Source organism: Prionailurus bengalensis, chromosome F2 (assembly GCF_016509475.1).
Source record: "Prionailurus bengalensis isolate Pbe53 chromosome F2, Fcat_Pben_1.1_paternal_pri, whole genome shotgun sequence".
Classification (NCBI taxonomy): domain Eukaryota; kingdom Metazoa; phylum Chordata; class Mammalia; order Carnivora; family Felidae; genus Prionailurus; species Prionailurus bengalensis.
Window position 1 is genome coordinate 64,454,779 of NC_057353.1, and position 15,490 is coordinate 64,470,268.

The 15,490-nt window shown below is 43.3% G+C and overlaps 1 protein-coding gene across 1 annotated transcript in view; it reads right to left on the bottom strand.

The window, feature by feature from the left end:
* SNTB1 (syntrophin beta 1) overlaps positions 1-15,490 on the bottom strand; it is a 236,769-nt gene that overhangs the window by 82,116 nt on the left and 139,163 nt on the right. The window contains exon 3 of the mRNA XM_043601679.1: positions 11,407-11,614. Coding sequence (XP_043457614.1) covers positions 11,407-11,614 — 208 coding nt within the window. The remainder of the gene's footprint in view (positions 1-11,406; positions 11,615-15,490) is intronic.

A 15,490-nucleotide genomic window follows, 5' to 3' on the forward strand; every position in this document is an offset into this window, starting at 1 on the left:
TGGAAAGGTAAGTGAACTACATAGCCACATGTTTTGTGAGCCAAAATAAAGTCATTTGACAGACAAGCAAATAATCATTGCTAGTGCTATTCTAGAAGTCTTTCAGGACAAGAGGAAACTGTCAATTCTAATCAGGGCAGGAGAGGCCTTGGCCAATGGGTCATCATGACCAGAAACCAACTCTTGTCTAGTCTTCTCCTCCTTATGATCCCCAAGTTTTCACTCTTTTGTTCTTATTTTCCAAGAGATTTCTTCCACCCTTTGACCTTCCTCTCTAGAAGGTATTCCCAATCTCTTTCCCCACCTCTGATCTCACCAAAGTTCTAGACCAGTAGACCCCCACAATCCCCAATGGCAAAATAGCAATAAAACGATGGTGTATTTGCATAATTCTGAATTGTTTTTACAACACTACATGGATGGTGAGGTGCACGGGATGGAGCAAATTATGCCCTGGACTGAAAATCAGAAAGACATGAATTTTAGTCTCACCCGTCAAGCAAACTAGCTGCATGATTATGGCCAAGTCACATACCATTGCCAATTCATATTCTGTTATTTTTTCTGTCCCTCTTAGCTCTAAAGCACTGTAAGAATCTGATTCTCAGAACCCATGGAATAAGTAAGGCATGCATCTGACTTGTGTTATTTACCAGGGACAACACAGCAATGAGCTAGCTGAGCCTAGGGTCCTCATTTTCTGACTACTAATCCAGTGTTCTGTCCATTATGAAGGAAGATAAATTCGTAAAACATAAAGAACAGCCACTCGAAGACCATCACACCTGAATCTCACTCAAAATTGAGAGGCTTAACACGTTGAAGTAAGGAAATCCCTAAGTTACACGGAGCGTATGGTCTGAGAATTCTCCTGTGCAAAGATGATTGTTGAGAACACAGAATTGAGGGTGAGGTGACTGGGTCACTCCTCTCCTCTTCCAACAAAGCCATGTTGAACATACAACGTGAGATCGTACTGCATTCCCAGAGAAATCTGTTGCAGTGCCTGCAGGTAGCAGGGACCACACGTTCTGGCTAAGACTCACTCATTCGGCAAACATAGACGGACAACCTGTTATTTTCCGGACCCTGTCTAGGCACTGGAGCATCAAGCCTAAATAAGAAATTGCCTCTTTTCTCTGTAAGGTTGTAACCTGCAGGGCAAAAAACAGATCAAGGACTATTACAGGGTCTCTCCCTGAATCGTGAAAGGGAAATGAGTGAGAATAATTCTGAGAGTCTCACTTGACCTCTAAGCCTCCACAAAGACCCTCTTTTCATCCTGACTCAGGTCATACGCCGATGTGGATGTTCTTAAATCGGACTCTAGAATTCTAGATCCATCTTTTTCTATTCCTAATTCTAAATAAAATAGGGGCAAATGGGTGGCTCAGTCGGTTAAGCGTCCGACTTTGACTCAGGTCATGATCTCACAGTTCGTGAGTTCGAGCCCCGCGTTGGGCTCTGTGCTGACAGCTCAGAGCCTGGAGCCTGCTTCACATTCTGTGTCTCCCTCTCTCTCTGCCCCTTCCCTGCTCATGCTGTGTCTCTCTCTGTCTCAAAAATAAATAAACATTAAAAAAAATTAAAATAAAATAAAAGACTTCAAACCTAATTGCTTTGATTTAGCTTATGAAACCTGAACATACCAATTTGAAAGAGTTTCAGGATGAAAAACAAAGCACGTTAATTTGCATTGCTTTGGCAATATTGCAGCCTAGTCCTATTTGAAGTAATAAAAAGCCCAAGCCAAAAATGTAAGGGTGCAAAGTGACTCTGAAAATGATACTGAGAATGTCAAAGCATTAAAAAACAATTCTTCTATAGTGTGAGGAAGAACGTCATGAGTAAATGCCAGGGTGAGTTAGTAGAACTTGAATATAGTTGTAAATAAAATTAAACTGCCAGGTGGTGGCTATAATCATCTGTGTGTCGGCTACTATCTGTATCTCTTTGCCACTTGAAGATCCTGTGTATGTGGGCTGGACTGTTTTTCCCCCTGCGAACACACGAGTGATTACCGTGGATATGGTTGGTCCTCTGCCAAAATACCCTTTTCTAGGTGGAGCATTCAGCCCTCACCTGATGTGAAGAATCCCTGCCCACAGCTTAAACCTTCTCTTCCTCTTAGACAACTGCCCCAGGCAGATGGGAGTGGCCTCTCCTTACCTACAAAGTAGCCCACAGCCAGCAGCTGACTTAAACAGGGGTATCAAACCCCAACTCTTCAGCTTAAGGTGGGCAGGGCAGGGGAGGGGGGCGGGGCTGTGCTCTGTGCTGCCCTTCAGGCTCCAGAGCCCCCTGTGGGATCGGGATGAAGCTAAGTTCTAGCTGATACCACATCTTTATTTGGCTTCCCTCCCCGCCCCACCCCCCTCACCTATCTTGTTTGACTCATTGCTTTACAGGTTTCTCCTAAGTGTCCTCCCTCAGTAAATGCCTCCCCAGGGACTCTCCATCTCCGACTTGACTTCTGAAGAGTCCTAAGACACTGATCAATGTATTGTACGTCCTGAAATTTCATGTGCTGCCTTAGCATCTCTGAGCCTCACAGGGCTCCTGCTCTCATCTGATACGCCCACCACCCAGTTCCCTGTACTCCCCCTCGTCCTTACCCTAATGGGTTTTCCTTCCCTGACAGCCTGCAGAATGATTCAAACAAGCCAATCCCATACTCCCATGGGAACCAGAGAGCATCTCACCTGCTTCTTACTACAAGGCCTCTCCCACAGTCCCTGCCGCTTCCCTCTGTCCCCGAGCAAACCTATGTGGCCCTGCAGTGCTTGCAGCATCCTCCTGGGCCCTGAGTAAATGTGACTAATGAGCCACTGCCAGGCTCCTCTGTCCAGTGCTCGTGTCATGGGTTCTGCCATCTCCTACTTGGGGGGGAGGGGGAGGTGTCTCTTCCTCACCAAGGGGGTCAACAGGTGATCGGAATAATTAAATAATGGAAATCAATAGTAAAATCTATTTTTTTTTAACTAAAGAGAGGGAGTTCTTCTGGAAGAGATCTACTTCATAAAGAAAGGGTGATCTGTAACAACCAATAAATAAAATAAAGTATCAGAGTCTGCTGGCCATATGACCGAGCACAGGGAGCTTTCAATCTTGAGTTCTACACACGTCTCCAAGGATATCAAGTAGGGCTCATATGAATTTGTGGGAATCAGCCTACAAGGACAGAATGTACACGCCCCATGTCTTCTACGTGGGCAGCACTGATGTCTCCACCTTGGTGACAAGGACTCCCGTTACTAAATTGGACTGTCAAGTGATGCAGAGAAGTGGGCGTATTTTCATAATTCCGTTATGGCGGCCTCCCTGCTACCCACCCACCTCAGTTTTAGATCCCTGATTTTTGAGAAAATGGAAGATGGGGGCCACCTGAATTCCATTCACACTGGCACCTACACTTTAAACACTTGTAGTGCAAGACTAACAGGAAAATAACCAAGCTGTTGCCGGTTTTCCTCGGTCTTGTTCCATCACAGAGGTGATTCACTCCGGAACTGGATGACTGCCTTATAAAGCAGCACAACAGACCCATTAGCACTTAATTGCATTAACAGTCTGTGTTTCCTAGCATAACAAACAGTCTTGATTTAGGGATGATGCAAGTCAGGGGTAGCCTGGACAGTATTTCTATTTCTATTTATCAGATGGGAGTTCCCTCAGGTCAGAGACTATTTTCTCCCTGGAAGAAGTGGTGGGAAATTCCCACGTAGGTGATTTTTAGGCAGATGGTGGAGCTGATATATTTAGAGGCTCCAGAAATATCGTTCCCTTAATTACACTGTCAAGATCTTGATTACCGGCAGCCTGTGTTACTCAGGCCAGGGCTCTTTTACATTTGCATTTGAGATTCCTCTCTTAGATAACTGGGCAATGCAGCTACAGAATGAAATTCCTTGGTTGCTTATATTCATAGGGAATTTTAGGGGATGAATAAATTGCTATCGTTGGAACTGAAAATTAGTGATGGTCTAGTGAATTATGTGAAAATACATGGAAAAGTATGTTGATAGGTAGAGATAGATAGGACATGGATGGATAGGTAGAGGTGAATATAGAGAGAGGCAGATGGATGGAGAGAGGAGAGAGAGAGAGAGAGAGAGAGAGAGATGGATGGATAAGGACAGATAGACAGGCTAGATGAATGGGTGGATAAACAGATATAGGAAGATAGGAAGAGATGGATAGACCGAGAGAGACAGACAGTTCTGACTTCACACAGCAGCACTGAACAATAAAAAAGACTGTGTAAACTGAAACCACACTAAATGATCTCAGTCACTTGGAAAAATCAGGATTGGTCTCTAGATATGCAACACGTTGTATTAAAACATTAAAAACTGTCTTACTCTCGGTTGTGAATATACAGGGAAATGAAAACATAGTAAATATAAAACATATTTACTTAGTAATCTATCATTTAAAACATTAGAAAGATCAAGAATGAAAATGTGTTATTTCTTTGTCAAAAACTTGAGAGAAGTGTGAACAGGGCTTCTTGCCTTCTCGTCATGTGACTCGGAATTCGGAGTGAGCATCTTCTCTCTGCCTTGACAAGCCATCCTACTCCTTTCTAAGTCTGGATCAGCCAGCAACATTTTATCCTTTCTACTTTCAGGGATGCGAAATGTCTCTGAAAGTTCCCCTGTTGTGAAGCATCTCACTTCTTCTGGGGTACATCACTGACTTCTGGCTGCACGTAAGGAGTCTCTTGAATGGTACCAGCATTTACACCCCCATGGTCAGCTAGTTCTTCTATAATTCCATTTATGTTTGGGGGGAAGCTCACTTCCAGAATTGTCACTTTTCATTTTGCTGCACTTTCACCCTTTTTGGACATCTCCCCCTTTCTCTTATCCATTCTTATAAAATGTAATAGATTTATTACTAGGAGACAAGGCAGAAACGCAACTACCCACTTTGCAGTCTATGTGTGAATGAACAGATATGCGGTGACCGATGGCCCACGGATTGTGAGAGAAGGCATGTGATTAGTCACAATCTGCACGTCAGCTATTCACACAGGGATTTTTTTGAATGAAAAGCTACCAGCAAAGTTTGTACTTTATGAAATTACTTGCAGGTAATATAGCATAGTCACTGAAATTTGAACTATGCTTTTGAGACTGGGGATACTGACTTGAACCATGATAACTGAAATTCATAGATACTGGAAACACTCAAAGCAAGTGTGTGTGTATCTTAGTCTTCGCCTAACCTGTCCTATCAAATACAATTTCAGCCTTTGTTGGACCTGTTCTCTGGGCTTCTGTAGTACAAAAGAGGAAGAAACAGAAGAAGGGCAGAGGATTATTGTGTGAAATATAAAGGCAGGGACTAGCCAGAGAGGTGTAATTGACTGACATAGTCAAGAATACAAGAAGACAGAAGAGAGAATCTCTTCTTCTCAAGGGTTTTCTTCTTTTAGGGTTATAGAAGGAATGAAAGTAGTTCAAGATTAGGATGGAAGTCAACAGGAGAGAAAAGATTTTAGTAAGCGTTGCACCGTCCTGTTTTGTGAACGCCCCCTGCTATAGACCAAATGTGTCCTCCAACCCCCACCTCCAAATTCGTATATGTCAAACCCCTCCTAGTGTGACAGTATTTGCAGTGGAGCCTTTGGGAGGTAAGTAGGTCATGAGGGTGGATCCCCCATGACGGGATTAGTGCCCTTGTAAGAAGAGAGTTACTTTCTTTCTGCCAAGTGAGGAGACAATGAGAGGGCTGTCTACAAATCAGAAAGAGGGTTTCACCAGTACTCAACTATGCTGGCACCCTGATCTCAGACTTCCAGTCTCCAGAGCTGTGAGAAACAAATTTCTGTTTATAAGCCACCCAGTCTATCGCACTGTTACAGCAGCCTGAACTGATGAAGACACCCTTTATTTTCACAAAGACAAATAAAGGATAGGAGTTCTTTTGATAAGTCTCTTAGTTCTGAAACCTGGCTTTTTGTATGTAATATCGCTCTGACACTGGATTCTGGCAGTCTCACGTATATGGACCCATGTTCCCTGGATCCCTTTATTAGCTCAGCTTAGTGGAAAATTCTGGACATTGGAATTAGAAAGAAGGGCCCATGCTCTGTCTCTGCCACTTACGAGATGGATGAAATTACTCAACTTCTCTAAGCTGGCCTCATAGGATAGGAATTATTTAAGGCACATAGCTTGAGACAGACTAGGCACATAATAAATACTAATTACCAACTTCCTTTCCTTTAGGAACACCCTGGGGAGGCACGGCTATATAAATGTTCCCATTTAAAAATCAGAAGTGGAAATGACGAAAGCTGAGAATTGAATTTGCAACTCAGAACTCCCAGCTGGGTTTTTTGTTTGTTTGTTTTGTTGTGTTGTGTTTTTGTGTTTTTAATCTGACAAGAAATGGTTTGCAAACTGAGATGACAAGATAGAGCAAAGGCAACACCTGATGAACCCAGCACAAAACAGAATTCAGCAATTCTGCCATGTTCCCTGTTGATCAGTGTTTTTCTAAGTAGCAGGAGAGTCTGAGCTCAGTTCTTTTTCCTCTTGTCTGAAATCTGACTGACCATTGAAAACAGCTCAGTAACAACTGTAAAAAGATTAAAGACCAATGACTGAAGAGTGTGTTTGGGACATACTGCATTTTACAGTTCAGGGTGAGGATTAGCATTTATAGGCCCTTTTGAGATAGACTGGGGCTTGTAAGGAGTGTAAAGGTTTGAAACTAATAAGAACAAGGGAAAGACCATATTGGTACACCTGACCCATCTACAGGTGCGGTGCTTATAGGGAAAGCAGCACAGGGCCTGTCACTGTGCTGTCATAGTTCCGAGGACCCTGAAGTGAAGGAGACCAAAAAAAAAAAAAAAAGGCCCCAGTTCAAACACTATTGGCCCAGTGCTGACTTTGACACTGTAGGGAGTCCAGAGAATGGCGACGGAGTTTAAGGAAAGAATAAAATCAATTGCAATGGATGAGCTGCAGTGGATTCTTTTAAAAATTAAAGTAAAAAATAAGGATGTCATCACCTTGTCCCACTCTCTAATTATTCCTGTGTCTTGATTTAGACTGTGACTTTAGATAAAACACTCTGCATTTTCTGGGTCCCAGGTTCCTCATCTGTACAAAGAAGAGGTTGGTTTAGATCAATGTCATAGTTCAGGCTGTTAGAATACCACAGATTGGGTGGCTTAAACAACAAACATTTATTTCTCATGGTTCTGGAGGCTGGAAGTGCAAGATCAGGGTGCCAACATGGGGTTCTCGTTGAGGGCCCTCTTCCTGGCCCTGGAAAGCTACCTTCTTGCCATACCCTCACACGGTAGAGAGAGAGGGCTCTGGTCTCTCTCTTCATCCCCTCAAAAAGCACCAATCCCATCATGGCACTCTATGCTCTGACCTCATCTAAGCCTAATTACCTCCCGAATACCCAGCCTCCAACATACGGATTTGGGGGGACATAAACACTCGGTCCCTAGCAATTACTTCTGGGTCCCTGCTCTCTGATATTGTATATGAAGATACATATACAATACTACCCACCAAATCAAAGTCAACTTATCTGCCCAGCTTTCAAGATCTTCCATAATGGGGTGCCATCCAAGGTATCAGATTTGCTTGTCAGCTTCCTCCTGGATGAACCCTCACCTCCCTTTAGACCAGTCTCTGGCGTGTCCTCTCTACAAGTTGTATTAATCCATTACCACTTTTTTCCCCATATTCATCCTCTTCTCTTGGAGTGCACTCAACTCTCTCCATTGCCTCAAGAACTAGCCATTTTGTGGGAGTCATTCTTCCAGTCCTCAGACCATATTGCAGGGAATGATAATATTAATACAAAGTTTTCCTCCTGTGTCGTACAGAGGAGGTTTTAGGATTAACACAGAGAGGATTTTAAAAGGGAAGCTACTGGGGTGCTTGGGTGGATGAGTCAATTAAGTATCTGACTTCAGCTCAGGTCTCTGTCTGTCTCTGCCTCTCAAAAATAAATAAACATAAAAAAAATCTTTTAAAGGGAAGTTGTTGTTCTGTATTATTTTAGTTCAGGTAAATGCAGTTCTAAGAACTTGAAATTAAATTAAAATGTACAAATCTTGTCCCAGAGCTGCCATCATTAATCACAAAATTAAAGATTAACAGTATAGGAAAAGACAAAGGACATCAATTTAAGGTAAAGTACAGCTGAATATATGTAGGATCACACTTTATATCTTTACAAATACCAAGTGAATTCTCTGATATTTGTGATAATATAAGAAGGCCACAGTATTAAGGATTTGCCATTCATTGTAACATTTTGCTGAAAACCGTTTGTATGCCTCCACACTAGGATTCAGTATTAAATATTTAATCAAAAAAGATTCCAGCTTGGATTTTTTTTTCCCTAGGACTTGATCCATGGTAATCTTTGAAAAGTTTTGAAGCTGAAGGCAATAAAAGACATTCTTCTGATAATTGTCCATGGTAAGTCATTACTGTTCTTAGGAACACAGCACACAATGCAATTTGAAGAAACATCTGTAATGGTTATCTGAAATTATATCATAAGAACAATACTATTCTGAAAACAAAAAGAGCTTTTTAGGAGCCTTTATTACTGCTCCATGGGAATGCCTAATAATGTGTCTACTGATAATCTGGGATAAGCAGACAACTTTTAAGTGAGAAAATGGAATCTTTGGAAAAACTTTCAACATCATTAATAACGACACAATTCTGTTTTCCAACCATCCAAATGGTAGGGAAGTTCGTGTTGAAAGAGATGGAAAAAAGAAACTCCAGGAGTGGACAGCATCTCAGTTACTTGATAGGAGGAGAGATGTGTATGCTGGACAGCTCTCTTTGCCCCTCCGGGTCCAGTCTCTACCCTTTTCCACCCTGCTTGTGCCTTGGGAGACAGACCTTGTCGGAGTGTATCAGTGGGGCTCCCTTGCCTCTGGCTTCTAGTCAGCTTCAGCCAATGGGAGACACTGGCAGATCAGCGGGCAGGACTTGTACGGGATGTGCTTCCCTCTCAAAGGCCTCAGCTCTTGGTGGTGGCCCTTTTCTAGAGCTGCAAGTCCCACTAGTTTCAGGTAACCGCTCCTTTTCCTTGTTATTGCAGATTAAGGGATGGTAGTGGTCTCATGCCATTGGTGCCTCTGGAGTACTTCTCCATCTCTTCTTGGTTTTCCTTACCTTGGCCACACCTTTCAAATTACTGCTGCATTAAATCCTTTCCAACCATCACTTTTAGGTTTGCCTTCCACCTCCTGCCAGGACCCTGAAATCTGCAGAATATCTGCCAGTCTACCCAGACCCCTAACCAAGGGAGGACATCTTTCATCCTCATCTTCTCCTTCTAGAGTGAATGTCTGTTGCTCTGGCTTCTCCACAACCCATTCAACTTCTCCTAGCACAGCAGCCAGACTTTGCATTAGAGAACCGCCTGTCCCCATCTCTCAGTGCACGTGGCTTGGATGAGGCTGATCTCAGTCCAACCCAGGGCTGAACATCTGATCTAAGTCAGGTCAATTAGGCTTAATCTCAGGAATCTCAGTTCCAATCTTCTGTGGGGGGCAAAGAGGTCTTTACTCAGTGAGACAGGTACCTGTAAGGGACATCACAAGCCTGGAACTGTTGGGCCAAGGTCGAGGGCTTGCCTAAGTGTAAACCAATGAAGTGGGCAGGGTGCAAAAAGATGGAGAAGCAGGTCTAATATCATTATTCGGATCCCTGGATCCCACCATGCCTGAAGTTGATCCTTGGACACTGTAGTTTTCAAAAGTGGTAAAAAATAAAAATTAAAAAATTAAAAAAAAATTTAAAAAAAGTGGCACACCACTTTTTTGCTCAGCTGAGTTGAGCTTTCTGTTGCTTGCTATGGAAAGATTCCCCCACACATTTGGAGAAAGGAAAAAGTAAAGAGTGTTAGAGACTGTGACTTCTAAAACGATGTCATCCAGATTTGCAGTATTGTTTTCACTGAGAACCCCAGCCTATAAGGTTTCCAGAAGCTACCTGTGGGTTTTGTTTATCATGCCCTGGGGGCTACCACCACCTGCATTGCCCCTTTCATCCTCTGAAATCTGTGAGAGATAGGACGACACCAAATCAAACAACCCACTCTGTGTTGAATTTGTGGCTCAGACTCAGGCATGAACTGGTGCAAACAAAGAACAATGGTGGAAAACAGCCGAATGTTGTGCTCAAGTATTATTTTCAAGTGCTGTTTGACTGGACCTTCTCAGATGACACGGTTCACTGGCAGGAAGGCTGTTTATTGCAACAATCATTATTCCCATTTACCTCCTATTACAATGTGAGTCACTGGGAGGTCAGACTATTCCAAAAGCCCAGTGTTCCTGAGCACTCAAGGTCAAGTTCAAGGGACAGCAATCAGGTATAGGGATAATGGCAAAGGCTCAATCCTTTGAAATGAAGAGAAGGGTTAATTCCCAGGAGATTGTCGCAAAGTGAGTTTTACTATTTTCAACATATCATGTAACTTGGGAAAAGAAATCAGAGTGAACAGTGTTAACATGACCCCAGGTCCTTCCCACCGTAGCTGTCCTCCCCAAGAACAAAGGTTAAATCTTCATTCATCCTTATACACTTCCCTCTACTCCTGCCTAGCGCCATGCTTTACACAACATCGGTGCCCACAAACGATGGCATTTAGGGCCTGCTGACTTAAGAATCCAGATAAAATATAAAATAATATGTCAAAAGAGTTGCTGGTAGTTGCTAAGGACTCCTTGTTATTATTATTGCTATTATTTGTAAATGCATCTATCTGTGTTAATAAGCAGGTCATGAAAACACACAGAACCCTCCCCCCCTTTTTTAAAATTTTTATTTATTTTTGAGAGACAGAGCACGAGCGAGGGAGGGGCAGAGAGAAAAACGGAGACACAGAATCCGAGGCAGGCTCCAGGCTCCGAGCTGTCAGCACAGAGCCTGAAGCGGGGCTCAAACTCACGAGCTGTGAGATCATGACCTGAGTTGAAGTCAGACCCCCAACTGACTGAGCCACCCAGATGCCCCCAGAAACCCCCCTTTTAGAGCAACATTTGCAACTTCCTTACCTCAGAAGGCAAAAGCTCCATTTTGAGTTTATTTTCCCCAACCTTCCTATGTGTGTGAGAGTCAATACCCATCCGCTCGCTTAACTCATTCATCCATTCAACAATCTGTGGCCACCAGCAATCTGCAATGTATTGGACTATATCTGGGGGAGCCAGAGCTGATGAAGACACAGCCCCCATGTATAACACAACAGCAAACCTGGTGGAGATGGCCAAGAAACCCGAGCGGCCTGTGAATGAGGGACCCAGCGTATGGCACGAGGTAACTGACCTCATGGCTGCAACAGGTGCTGGGGAATCGCTGGGGAAAATGACTATTACCAGGGGAGCATTTTCCTTACCTTATCCGCAAGCCAGCCCAGATGCCTGATCTCTCGGCTCCCAGCAATGCCTGTTTTCCCCAGTTGCTCTCTGACCTCAGCAATCACTTGGGTCAGCAGGTCACTAACATTGGAATGGATGGCACTGAACCAGGCCTGGGCAGTGGCTGAGTCCTTGCTCCTTAGAATCACTGTGTGCTTAGCATCTGGAGAGTGAATTTCAAGCTGCCTAGAGAAGCAAAGAGAGAAGGGTTAGAATGTTTCCTGGCAGATCATACTTTGTCAAGTCTGGGCCACAAAAGGTGAATGAATTCTTTACTTTTACTTTTGTACTCTGTCAGTTTCACACGGTTTGTCTTAATGCTCCCATCATTCATTCCTTCACTCATTTGTTCAACCACAAACATCTACGGAGTGCCCAGGCATTGTTCTAGAACCTGGGGACATCAACTGAATTAAGGCTATTTAGATTTCCTGTTATTCGGCTGACTGGCTTATCAATAGTATCATATCAAAACTTCCAAACTATGAGCTGGTGTTAATTTGTTTTATCTCTCAATCCACAGAGGATTGTAATAGTACGCTCACATCCTTGCTGCTCCTGTAGGAAGTATACTGAAATATCTAGCCACACTCTTAATCCTACTGCTCAGTATTAATTGGGAATATTGAAGAATCATAGATGACCAAACTTTGTACTCCTTAGGAATCCTGTCTGTGGCACATTTACCTACTACTTACCCTTAGACATGTGTGTTGAAGAAGTGAATTGGCCTAGGAAGGGGTAACACTGGGCAGAGAGATGCACTAAGAGTTGTTCTATTTAAAGTCAAACAGGGAAGGAAGGAAGGAAGGAAGGAAGGAAGGAAGGAAGGAAGGAAGGAAGGAGAGAAAGGAAAAACAGAGGAAGGAAGGAAAAGACAGAAGGTAAGGAGAGAAAGCAGAGAGAGGAGAGGAGAGGACAGGACTATTCCATCACCAAAAAGCCTTCCTTCCAGCTATCCCCGGTTGTTATAATGCTCCCCTCTCCACTGCCATCCCAAATTTCTGGCAACCATTAACCTGTCCTTCACACCTATAATCTTTAAGACAGGTAATTTTTATTATAGGGAGAAAAAAAACCCCACATTTATTCATTCATGTATACATGCAAATAAATACTTTTACATTTGTGTTCGTATCAGAAAGATGTAGGGATTGGGAAACTCAAACTGAATAAAAATGACCCATTTATTATTTTGTCCTTTCATTATTATGCTACAATTCATTGAATATTTACTATTATTAATTTTTTTAATTTTTTAAGTTTATTCATTTTGAGAGAGAGAGAGACAGTGTAAGTGGGTGGGGGGGGGGTGCAGAGAGACAGGGAGAAAGAGAGAATCCCAAGCAGGCTCCTCACTGCCAGTGCAGAGCCTGAGGCGGGGCTCGAACTCGTGAAACTGTGAGATCATGACCTGAGCCCAAACCAAGAGAAGAACATTTAGCCGACTGAGCCACCCAGGCACCCCCAATATTTACTATTTATAAATATATTTCTCCTAATATTCCCAGGACTGATACTATTAATCCTATGTAACAGAAGAAAAAAAAACTGAAGTTTGTTCAGAGAGAGGAAGAATTTACTCAAGGCCACACAGTGGTTCTAGGATTCAAACCTATGTTGGTTAGGCTCAAAAGCCCAGGAATTTAGATACTGCGTTACAGTGTCTCTCCTCAAGACTGGACAACATTCAGTAGGGGAGCACCCTTGTCTTCCACAGCTGTCTGGAGTCTATTCTTATGCTCAATAGTGCCCTTAGTTCCTGAGTTTCAAACTAACAATTTTGCAAACACCTGAAAATAAGTCCCAATGCAACCTGGCCTCCTTTACATTCAAAACCAAACTTTTAGAGAGAGTAGACCTTTTTACTCATAAACTTAAATTAGAGAAAAGGAATGATTTCGAAAGTGGAATGTCTCGGGGGGAGTTTTAGCAATAATTAGCATTTTTTTTTTTTTTTTTTTTGGTAAAACATGTGCAAAACAAGACTCTTCGCTAAGACTCCAAAGGTTTCCTGTGATAACACAGGGAATTCTTTAGGTGACATTTGTCCTCACTCAGAAGAAAAAAAAAAACCTCATGCCTCTTGGGCACTTTTCAAAGAAACGAGAGATAAATCTTGCCCAAAGTTCTTACTGTTCAGTATAGTTACATAACCAAATACCAACCAGGGTTCTCAGAAAGCATTAATGAGAGTTCAAGGCATTTTTGCTTGTTTTTTCCTTATTTTAAAGATTTTATTTTTTACTTTATTTTTTAATTTTACATATACAGAGAGTGAGTGAGCAAGGGAGGGGAGTAGAGGAAGAGAGAGAATCTTAAGCAGGCTCCACAGTCAGTGAGGAGCCTGATGTCAGGCTTGATCCCACGACCCTGGGATCATGACCTGAATGGAAATCAAGAGTCGGACACTCGACTGACTGCGCTACCCAGGTGCCCCTTAAAGATTTTATTTCTACATAATCTCTACACCCAATGTGGGGCTCAAACCCAAAACCCTGAGATCAAGAGTCGCATGCTCCAGCAGCTAAGCCAGCCAGGGTGCCCCTCAATGTGCTTTGCAAATTATTCCAACATGATCTGTTATTCTCTAAATTTAAAACCTGCCAGTATTTCATTTGCAGTATTTCCTTTTGAAGACCTGGATTTGTTTTTAAACAAATGATGGCTTGGGAAGCCGCCACTCCCCAGGTATCACACACACATATACAAATGATGCCAGCGAAAAAGAAAGGAAACCAAGAATATCTTCTTTGTTGGGTTGTCGGCATGCCCCCGGAGGAAAGCTGACTTGTAAACAAAGGTACAGGCTAATGATGCGGAGGCCTGTTTTCCCCAGGCTTTGACAGCATTTATCATCATTAATTTTTAAGTAAACTTTTTAAGTATAACGTAGACAGAAATGTGTACAAATTGCAGTGCACGGCTCAAAAGTACCTTTGTAGAGGGAATGCCTTTGTGTAACCACCACTCAGATCAAGAAACAGAACATTACAGGTGCTCCCTTTCCAATTATTGTCCCCCCCCTCCCCCATATCACCACTATCCAGATATCTATCACCGTGGATTACTTTTATCTCAGGCAAAACCTAGGAGTTTTTGTTTGTCTTCAATTGTCGTCGTTGCCTGAAGTACAGGGAGGATCTTGGACTATTTCTGGGGCAAAGTAGCAGGTCCTGTGCTTTTCTCGTGGTGGTTCTCAAAGTGCGGCAGATCAGCAGCAGCAGCAGCAGCAGCAGCAGCGGGGGAACTTACTAGAAAAGCAAATTCTCAGTTCCCACCCTGGAACCACAGAGTTAGGAATTCTGGGGGTGGGGCTCAGGAATCACCCTCCAGGTATATCTGATGCAATTCAAGTTTGAGGAAGTGCTGCTCTAAGGTTCATAAGAAGCCCTGAGCTTGGTTGGTTGCCAGGGTTCCCAGTGGCTGAGGAGGACACGCCAAAAGGGGATCGAACTCCTCCAAGCAGCCTCAAAGTCTCAAAGAAAGAACACAGAGGACACCATAGGCCTGTGGCCTTTTATAGTCCAAAAAAAAGGGGGGGGGGCAGAAAAAGCTCTCAATCGAAAATATTCTTCAGACACCCCTGAATAGGTTTTGGTTTTTGTTTTGAATCATTTAACTAAATACAGATGCTTGGACCCCATCCCAGACCTAGGAATTTCCAGAGGTTGACGCCTGAGTATATGCTTTAAATGTTCCATAAATTATATGGATTAAGGACCATGGCAGGCCTCTTTCAGCCCAAGTTCAAGCCCTCTGCAGAGCTGAGTGTCATCAGAAGGCAGCACAGCAGAGGGCTCCCGGGCAGTGCATTAACTGTCCACGGCTGTGTCACAACTGCCCCTGTGATTAAGTGGCTGACAACCCCAAACGTTTGTTATTTCAGTTTCTGAGGTGCATGGATTTGAGAGTGGCTTAGTGGGGTGTCTCTGGTTCAAGGGCTCTTGTGTATTTGCAGTCAGGATGTCAGCGGTGGCTTTGGCATCTGAAGGCTTGACTGGGGCTCCACTTTTTGGATGGTGCACTCATCTGGCTGTCTGGCTGTCTGCAGGAGGCCTC